We start from the raw sequence: 11,352 nt of genomic DNA on the forward strand, positions 1-11,352 counted from the left end.
TGCATGATAGACAAATCCACTGAGAGCATGCAATTACAGTCCAGATTTTTGTAGATTAACGTGTCGTTTGAATTGAATCTGTATATATTTAAATTGAATTTATACGAATTACCCAAATCATAGATCTTGTTAGGTCAATGAAATCTGACTGAATTAATACCTTTCCTAGTTCAAATTAAGATTTATATAGAATAATAGCTATTTTTAATGCACATAATTTAAAAAAATGAGAGCTTTTACGTAGATTTGATGAGCAAAAACTTGGACATGGATAAAACTAAAACAATAAAAATAAATGGGCTCATGATCTCTCTTGGAGGGAGATCTGAGCTACTGTTACCGGCCTACGATCCACAAGGTATAATGGCTAGGAGCATATTATCCATGGTATAATAAAAAACTAGCCACCTCACTATTTTTTTTTCAATTTGCCCATAATTAATTATTCAACTAGACTAACTTAGACAGCTATAATTTATAAAGATATAGTAAACAATATTTAACCCTAATTAATCAACTTGTTTCAGAAAAAGGATAGGGAAGGATACAAAAAACCAAAAAGAAAAAAAAAAGCCAGAAAGAATGACCAGAGAGGGAGAGAAAACAATGGATAAAAGACAAACGATGGAGCTCAGTGCGCATCTTAGACTGAAAATAAAAATTAATAATTAATGTCCCTAATATTTGAAAATATAAATATTGCATGGTCAGGCCAACAATTCAACAATTCGACATTTTGTTTGTAATTCTTGACTGAACATATATGGAGCTGACTTTGAATGCAATCTTATCGTAGTTGACCTGTTTTATCATGAAAATGATTTGAAATATATATATGTGGAGTTTTAACTCCCCAAATTATATATATATTGTTTAATTAGGATGGTGTAAGAGAAGGGTGATTATCGACTCAAACAGTTAATTTGGTGTAAATAAAATATATCCAATATATCAAATTAATTCCTTTTCAATATCATAAACCATACTAAAATAAAAATAAAAATAAAAATGACGGGTTCATTTTGTTTCGGATTGGTTTTACTTTTATTAAAACCAAATAAGTCCGAATGAGATAAAAAATAAAATAAAAATAATTAGGCTGTATTTTTTATATAAATTGGGTTGCGTTGCTTCAAAAGAAACAAAAGGTAATAATTAATCAAGTAAATTGTGGACTTGTACCGATGATAATCACTATATATAATCTATATTTAATTTGTGCATCAATCAACATCCATCCATGCATGTCTAATCATGTTTATGACATATGTAATGAATAATCAACTTAGTTAATTTTCGTGTAAAAAATTAAGAATATTCAACTTGGTTTGACAATGTGATTTATAAACAAATATTTAAAGCGTGGAACATTTTAATTCAGCTTGACTATTAATAAAGAGTTGTAGTTTTATTTCGTTTTTCCCAAGAAGGGCTGTACAAGTTGGACTGCATACAAGATTTGGTGAGAGCAAAGAGTAGTGGAGGGCCATTTATCCAGATGTGGCTGTATTTTGTTTGATTTTTCTTTAATTTACTAGCAATTAAGAGGTATATCTTCTCCTGAAAGAGGATGTACCTCCTTTCAGGATGTACCTCCCCATCTCTTTGTACGAGAGTCTACAGAATATATATATATATATTATAGAACTAAAAAGGTTATATCTTTATAAATTGATATTCTTGGAATTATGAAAGCTTATTAATTTATTAATTATTATTTAATTGATAAACTAGCAAGTTTAAAACACATGTAAAATATCTTAGTAACCATGATAAACTTATCAATAACCTAAAAAAATAAAAATCATCCCAAAAACCAAAATTAACCCAAAACCAAAAATCTATCCAAGCTCGAATATGTTTTTTTCACAAACTTTAAAGGTAAAAAACCTAATATGAACTACCCTCACTAAATAAAATCATTTAATATAAATATTGATTGTTTTGATAGTCTAAATCAATGTCAACGATATTTTTTTTACTCTACCACTAAAATCTAGAGACATCTCTCTCTCTCTCCTCTCTAAATAAGGAACTAAAAAATGATGAAAATGAACTTTTGTTTCAAAATTAAATTGGAAAAATATTGAGGTATCGAAATTGTATAATATATGTTATATTTAAAATTATAGGATCAAAGTGTATCTTTCTCAAAACTTCTGGCCATGTTTGTAGCCTTTTTAATTCCAATCCATATTCTTCTAATTCCACTCTTGAATAAGAAATTTAAACTAATTAACCTTCAATTAGAATCAAATCGTATAAAATAAAACTTTGAGGATTAAAATAAATTATAAAAAAAATACACCATGCCATCCACGGTACTCAGTGCACCCGATTTAGATTTTTTATTTAATTTTTTAAAAAATATCTTTAATCTTTCATTGAAATAATAAATAATAGCAATACTAATAATTATATGTCTCTGTGTGTGTGTGTATTCCGATTCATTAAATATTAATTATTTATTATTTATTATTTACTTTAACTGGTGTCAAAAGTGCATGGATATATATACCCCGACCATGTTTTATTAAAAGGTCAGGTGAGAGGTTAGCGTAACCTTGTATATTTAATATTATTTTTATCTTTTGTTAATATACATAATTCTAGAAAGTAATTTTATCTAATTTATAATAATGAATTTATAAAGGTTTGGTAACTTTGGTTCGGTAGAACAAGTCTTCCATCCAGCCTAACTCAACTAGATCAAAAGAATGAACAAGTAAAGTTATGATTAATTTAGGTTAGAAAGAAGTACACATTTATCCTAATCCAATCCATTGCCGCCCTATATTTACCAAGGTATTACTGTTAATTTGATTTTTTTTTTCAACCTTTACTCTTGGCTTGGAGGTGGGAAAACAAATCAGGATAAAGCTTAGGTTACCGAGTTAAAAAATCAAGCCGGGTTGATTCATATTTTTTATAAAAAAATAATTAAAATAATATTATTTTAATAAAAAAATTATAAAAATATTAAAACAGAGAATTTTAACACGATCAATCTCAAATTAACCAGATAATCTAGTCAACTTGGTTGTTATTTAACCAGGACTACAAGTTATACACCTTTGTGTGAAAGTGGGGTGAAGTAGGTAGTTTTTGTTTTACTCATGCTTCAAACACAAGGTAAGAAAGGTTTGATGAGGCAGAGCTATCTAACTATGACAATCGCACGTGTGCTACGCGTTGTCTTGAGCATTAACACGTGTACACCATCCTGCCAATGAAAAATGAAGCCCAGGATATTAAATTAAATTAAAAAACTAACTTCTAAAAAAAATCCATGTTGCCAAGGTCTATTTGGGGGTTGAGTTGTTCTATAAATAAGTAGGTAGTTCCCATAATAATTTTGCCTTGTTATTTGGGTATCTTTCGAAGAGGAAGAGTCTCTCGTTGCAAGCTTACTTTCTTTGTCTTCGATCAGTTGTTTGTTAATTTATACATCTTGGTGTTCGTGAAAGATGGGAAGGCAACCATGTTGTGACAAAGTTGGGTTGAAGAAAGGGCCATGGACTTCTGATGAGGATAAGAAACTCATTACCTTCATCCTCGCTAATGGTCAATGTTGCTGGAGAGCTGTTCCTAAGCTTGCAGGTCTCTCCCCGTCATTCATATGCCTAAATATTTTCAGTTTTACCTGCTCTCTCTTCTTTTCTTTGGAGAGTGGCTGCTATGGTTTCTTGAGTTTAGAAAGAGAGATATCTTGATGGTTTTTTAATCCTTGAAGAAATGAAAATGAACCTTTATAAATATTCTTCTTTAACTTACCACTGCTATGGTTGATGTCATTGCAGGATTGTTAAGGTGTGGGAAGAGTTGCAGGCTGAGATGGACAAACTATCTCAGGCCAGATTTGAAGAGAGGTCTTTTATCAGAATACGAAGAGAAGATGGTGATTGATCTCCACGCTCAACTTGGCAACAGGTTGTCTATCTTTTTCAGTCTTCTCTAACTCTTCAGATACAATCTCCTGCTCCAGCTAACTTCGATCATTCTTACGCATCAGGCTTTCTTGAATACCCTTTTTGGTAGAGTCTTGTTCAGTACTATCCATGAAAGCTTTGAGCCAACTCCGAGTTAAAAAGACCTCCCCATCATTTACCTCAAGAATAATTAGTAGCATCCCATGAGCCAGGATTAATATTCAACTTCTGCTGTTATTTTGGACTGCAAAACTGTCAAAATGTTGGACTAGCTAGGTTCCATTTGCATTATTTAATGAATTCTCAGACTCTGCAGGCTGTTAATGGAGATTGTCAACCACAAGTACCGCTCGAATCTTTTTATATATAAGAACTGGAAAACATTTCAAGAAGCATGATGTTCTTATGTAATTATTGTGCAAGCTATGTGCTTGCTGCTCGGACCATTCATTTGTAGTTGGTGTTTGGTGGTCATAAGGAGTCACCATGCTTTGAAGTGGTCCCTAATACAACCTCATCATAAAACTTAATGCCACCACACTTCCCCTTTCTTTACCTTTTCTTTTTAAATTAATCTTTTGATCATTTGATATATTCTGAAACTTATCTTATTGCTGCTTAACAGATGGTCTAAGATTGCATCACATCTACCCGGCAGAACTGATAATGAAATCAAGAACCATTGGAATACTCACATCAAGAAAAAGTTAAGGAAAATGGGAATTGATCCTCTCACTCACAAGCCACTCTCTACCATTGAAACACCGCCGTCACCACCACCACAGCAAGAAGTTCAAGTGCAGGAGAAAATACAAGAAATAGAGCAGCAAGCTGTACAACAGTCTTGTTCCCCTAATATCGTATCTGAACTGGACCAAAATAAGGAACCTGAGACATCATTACGATCAACAGTAACTCAAGAGGAAGAGATCAATAACATGGCCGCAAGCACATATGGCACAATGGAGCAAACGGATGGTTTTTGCATAGATGAAGTTCCGCTAATTGAACCCCATGAAATCTTAGTCCCTTGTGGACTTTCTCCTTCATCAACCCCAGCCCCAACCTCTTCATCATCGTCATCGACATCATCTTCTTCTTCTTCATATGGTTCAAACAATATCCTTGAAGACTTGCTACTGCCAGATTTTGAATGGCCTATTAATAATGTCGACATTGGCTTGTGGGGTGATTACCTGAACAGTTGGGATGTGCTAATCAGTGATGCTGTCGGTGATTGGAAGCAAACAACAATGTTTGATCCTCCTCTCAATCAGTGCTCAAGAATGATATTGGATCAAGATTCTTGGACAAATGGGCTCTTGTGATCATTTGGAAAAGAAAAAAAAATAATTCATGTGGGGCTTGTTCGTAGTTTGGTCATTAGTTGCGACAGAGAAAATAAATAAGTCAAGAATCCAGGGAAACCCCATCTTTGATTTAGGCTTATTTATTTTATTTAATCTTTTAGTACAAAAATATTAATAATTACAAAATCAATATTGAACTTTTGTATGCGAATGATATATTTTGGGTTGTCATTCCTTTTCCCCTTGTGTACTATATATATATATATATGTGGGCTTCATCGTGCCTTTATTAATATTAAAAAACTTCAAGAAATTATCTATTGCTGAGATGCTGTTTGCAATGCTAATTAATTAATTGAGTGGAAGAATTTCAGTGAGCATTTGGTGGATTTAGTAACTATAATATATTTTATTTTAAAAATACAAAAATTTATTTCAAAATCATCCCGGTTTATTTTATGTTTTGATTCATAATTATTTAACAAAATACGTGTATATTTTTATATTATGAAACATTAACTAAATGCAACTAAATGAAATGCAATTAGATGAGCACTCGAACATACCAGCTGGTCCATTTTTTATACTTAATCCTATTAATTTGTCATTAAGTTCTTTGTAATCATCCGTTCCCTCTTACTTCTCACCATCCATTACTTGACCACAAATTATTCTCGCCAATTTTATGCAAATGTGTCACCAAATGACTCTCTCAAATGGTGTTAGACTAGGTTTTGTTTTACTATTTCCTTCTCGTCGGACAAAGTGACACACACCATTTAAGTACGGACTGCATATCACATGCCTGCATTAAAATATCATGCTTTCATGGGGAAGGAGTGGTGGATTTCGTCAAGGAATTAAGCAGGCGGTGGTGGCAAGATTTTACATTTGAATGAGCCTGTGGAGGCCTTGTCCACTTGGAGATTCTCACTTTAATTTAATCTCATGACAACCATTGAAATTCTAAGAAAATCATTCATGACAGTGTTTTTATCATTAATTATTGAGTTTATAAACAACGTAATTATGTCATGTCCGGAAGGATATGTACTTGATAGAAGAAGAAATCACGTCTCACTTTCCTCGCAAATTTTAAAATCAATCTCTAACACAAGAATCTGTCAAACTATTAGGGTTTTATCTTCAGTTTTCCTTGGCTAATGTTGCTTAATTAAGGCCAAGCAAATCTGCCACCATTACGTTCATCAGTTTGCCTCCCCAATCAATCAATTATATATTTTCTATAATTTTTTTATGAATGTCAACTCTCGTACCAATTCTGAGGAAAGGTTCGTACATGCTGTGCCATACCATTGACTGTTTAAACTGTAATTTAATTGTCTTAATAAGTGATTATATATGTTACTCTCAGAATTACTTGCCTTTACTTAATAAAAAAACAACAATAATTAGCCTTTACTTGGCAAGGATTCTAAAGATTGCTTCGTCGTGTAAGCTAAAATCGTATGGTACGAGCAACAATGACAATGGTCCAACCGTATGTGATTTGATAAAATAATTTAACTGCTGGATAGGCACAAGACCATATGAATTAAACCATATCTTCCCTGCATAGATAGAAAGAAAGAAAGAAAGAAGAGATCGGAGGACTTGTGTTGAAGTATTCGACAATAAGTATTATATATAAATCAAATTATACGCACGTATCTTCGAAACTCCATGAAATATATACAGAAAATGAAATAAAATGTCAACTAATATTTTGAAGGTATTGAATCAATCAATGAGTGTTTTTATTTCTCACCATTATCATCATATATTCGAATCTAGAAATATATGGTAGAATAAAAATTTATTCCCAATACATGCTGTTAGGTGAGATTCTAAGATATGATTTATATTATTCTCTACCACACCACCTTAAGTGAAAGCCTTTTGAACTTGAAACTTATACAGACTCACATTACCTTGTGATTAATTTTTATCAAATAAATGAGGTGGTGAGATTCAAACTCGTGACCGCTTGATTATCAAAACTCTAATACCATGTTAAATAATCAATTTAACCCAATAGCTTAAACTGTTAGGTGAAATTCTAAGATATGATTTATATTATTTTTTAACAAGGATTTATTAGATTAAAAAAAAAACTATAACAACATGGTTCTGAATAAAAATTAAAAAAAAATCTAATTAAATTTCACTTGAATTTTAATTAAATTATCTAGATCACGGTAATTTGGATATGAATGATATCCATCTTTGAATAAATCAACTCGTGTAATTCAAAATCAAGCTAGGTAGAGCCAAGTCTTAATCTGCTGACCAGCCGGTTTGATAAATAACTTTAATAAGGTTAGTATATAGAAAAAAAGGAATTAAACCTGTAATATGCATATTCAGCAGAATTATCCACTCTGTTATGGCAAAACAACCTAGTTATGTCCGTATATCAGGTTGTTATGACCGTAGAGTTGTTTTATTGCAGAGGGTCATCCCTAGAGTACAGCAGCTGTGTCAGACAGATAGAAGATTCAATGATTTTTTTTTTCTTTTTTGCATTTGACCGACAAAATATGCAACTTGATTTTAAGATAACAATAATTTGATTGAAAATTTGGTTCATCGTCTTGGGAGATGTGCAGTAAATAATCTTGTTTTTTAATCAATTGATGTGCAAAGTTACCGCATTTTGGTAATTTTCTTGGCTGGAAAGGGATAAGATTTTGCTCCCCACCCTTCATTTGGAATAAGTTTTTTTTTTAATGAATCTAATGAAAGAAGATTACATTAGGGAATTTAAATTGAATCAAAATCCTATTTCCAATGAATTTTAATTAGTGAGACCGAGGTTCTGATCCATTATTTCTTGGTTTAGCCAAGCATCAAGCTCATGTGTTTTTAAATTTAGCGAGCTATCATATGTATCATTTATAGATTTAGCCAAATATCAAGTTCAAGTGAATATGAATCTAGTAATTTACCTAACCCACCAGTGCTAAGCCCGTGTTTTTTTCGAACTCCAAAAAAATCTTGGACTCTCTAATAAAACTATGAGTCAAAAATATTTTATCTAGATAAAACATATATTTTATTCTAATAGGTTAAATATATTTTATTATGATAAAACAATGATATTTTATCCTGATAAATCAAATATATTTCATTCTAATAATATAAAGATATTTTGCTGATACTTGTTCCCCTCTAAAATAGAGAGACCTCAAGAGCTATAAAAAGAACTCATGTAACCTTCATTGAAAGGGTTCAATTTTTCTCCAAAATATATATATATATATAAACTAAGACTACTTTTTCTCTCAAATAATACTGCTTTAATATTAAAGAGTTTTTATACTCAAATGAATGAATTTTTTACAGTATCGAATATGATTCACCAATCACTTTTATTAGATTGTCAGAATCAGGTAATTAACTATATATCTCAGATATTGGCTTGACCCACAAGTTCATGAGATAAAATTAGACCTATCAATTAATAATATTGATCCTCTACTCATTTTACTTGCATAATTTCTTCCTATCAAATTTTTTTATATTGTCCTCTTACTTAATGAAATGAGAGTGAATAAACGTTCACAATATTAAGCAATTATGGATGTAATTGATCTAAATTAAAATACATGTTGCATATTGACTTCTTTATACCACATGGATGAATTTTTTTCTTATTTTTTTTTCATTAAACTGAAATAAACAAGCCTTTTACATCTATATTTGAAATCAGTTAAGATATAACAGCGTTCTCTTTATAGAGAATGAAAAAGGCTTCCATGAAAAATACTAAAAAAAAACACGTTGAAAAATTCATGGAGAAACAAAGTTGATGGACAGTCAACACACTCGGTTTTTCTCTGTATAAATCCAAATAAGAATTTCACTACAATACACCTTTATAAAAGTATAATAGCACCTTTCAATTAAAAAAATACTAAATAAATTGAACAAACATATATATATAAAAACATTAAATCTAATGGAAAGAGTTCTAGATCTTGAATTATTGTGCAAGGAGGAAAAGAGGTGAGAAGAAAAAACGTATGATTTATTGGCTAAAAAAAACAATAAAAATGTTTTTTTTTTCCATTTCTTTTTCGGGAAGACAATATATAATTTGCAACATTCTCCAAAATGATATTTTGATAATATATTAAATTATTTCTGTATCTGGTCCATTCACCTAAAACTTACCTTTAAAAATTAACCTATCTTTCGGACTCATTAATTAGTGCAATAAATTAAAATATTTCAATTAGATTTCCTTGAGATGATTAAGATCATATCCTCGATCGATTGTCATATCCATTTTTATTTCATTAAACTCAAATTAAAAAAGTTTTCTATGTATTTATTCTGATTTTCTTACACATTGATTTTCTTTTGATTTTCATAGACATGAATTAATCAAGATAAATTATTTGTTAGTCAAATAGCCACACATCACAGTCATTGGATGACTTGATCATCACAGACAAAAAAAAGAAAAAAAGAAAAAAAAAAAGCAACTTTCCACGTGAAATTGACAATGAAAACGCGGTTAGACCAATCTTCATCTGCAAATATTATCCAATTAAATCCTCAAAATATATTTTAAATAAAGTTGCTCAGATATAGCTCAAACCATTCAAATAAAAGTCAGTGGAAATGGAATCACAACTTTGACTTCAAATCCCTTACATGATGTGAAACCGTGTTAGAAGGACGTATCTTTTATGAGACCAACAGTTTTCCTAGTGAACCTTTCTGCTTGATGAAAGTATATATTCACACGCACACACTGTATAATATCTCTGTTTGATGTTTCATGTTCCTGCCTGGACACAACTTCCATGCCCGCTATAAAGAGTTAACTTTTTGAGATTTGTATCTTGATTAGATTTTAAAAATTGATTTTTAGAAGTTATTAGTTTGAGTTCCATAAACTTTATAGTTACTAGAGGCTTACATGGTTGTTAACTTCATGGTCCGTGAAATTAATCGAGATGCACACAAGCTGGTCCGAACACCCACGTCAATCTAAAAAAAAAATTATGATGTATTATGTCTCAAATTCTCATGAGTGTTGATGATTTTGAATAAAATATAAAAAATAGTTTGTAGAATTATGTTTAATAAATAATTATCTTTATGGTAAGAACTATATTGCTCAATTTCCTTCTCCAAGCTTGAGAATTGACAAAAATAAAAATATATCCAATAAGATACTACAATTGTATAAATATCATGCATAAGGGAGCTTCTTAAAACTATGCTTTATTTTTTTTACTTGTTTTATCAATATCATGCATAGGGAAAATTGAGTTGTTTTATTGTGTTTAATTAATTTTTTTTGTATTTATTTCAATTATTTATAAAAGGAAGATACATATAATACACTTTATTTCGACATTTATTCTAACTATTAATTTTCAATAATTGTAATTCTGAGAGGTAATTTAATTGGTCAGACATTGAGTTTGTTTTCTAATAATCACGAGTTCAAATCCCCTCAGGGTCATTGAAGACTTACATAGTCGTTAACTTCAGGACCCGTGAGATTAGTCGAGGTGCGCACAATCTGACCCGGACACCCACGTTAATAATAATAAAAAAAATTACAGATGCAAATATTGAATTTTAATTAAAAAAATTTATTGGTTAGAGTTGATCATATATAATTATCTATCCTAAGTCACTGTTTTCATCTTCGACTTTTGTATATGCATATTGAATGTTGCTTCACATCCTCGTTTGTCAAACCTGAATGCAGTTTTAAATCTCTTCAAGAATTAATTGCATTTGCAAATAAGTCTGATCTCTTTTTTCCCAAAACCATCTAATATCTATTTTGAACTAGTCCAAAACTAGGGAAATGCAGCAAATTGATCATTAATGTTCGTGATCAATTGCATGCAAAGTCTTCTGCACACTTGCGTTCTCACATATATATGGTTGCATGATTCAAAGGCAGAGCTGCCTAGATCGGAAAAACATGGAAGTAAAGATCAGAAACCTGGTGATCTTTTGTAGTCAAGTTAATAATTATAAAGAAGAAAAAGAAAACGAAGAAGAAGAAGAAGAAGAAAAAGAAGAACTCAAAAGCATTTTCGACCCTTTTTATCAAGCTTTTTCAACCCAAGAGATAATTA

General features: G+C 30.7%; 1 protein-coding gene across 1 annotated transcript; it reads left to right on the forward strand.

Annotated features, from left to right (window-relative positions):
• Nucleotides 1-3,356: 3,356 nt before the first annotated feature.
• On the forward strand, nt 3,357-5,470 carry LOC18106632 (transcription factor MYB20). Its single transcript, XM_006372503.3, has 3 exons — nt 3,357-3,600; nt 3,801-3,930; nt 4,555-5,470. Exons 1-3 carry the CDS (start codon nt 3,468-3,470, stop codon nt 5,255-5,257), a joined length of 966 nt encoding a protein of 321 aa, XP_006372565.2. The 5' UTR covers nt 3,357-3,467; the 3' UTR covers nt 5,258-5,470.
• Nucleotides 5,471-11,352: the final 5,882 nt, after the last annotated feature.

Source organism: Populus trichocarpa, chromosome 17, assembly GCF_000002775.5.
Source record: "Populus trichocarpa isolate Nisqually-1 chromosome 17, P.trichocarpa_v4.1, whole genome shotgun sequence".
Classification (NCBI taxonomy): Eukaryota; Viridiplantae; Streptophyta; class Magnoliopsida; order Malpighiales; family Salicaceae; genus Populus; species Populus trichocarpa.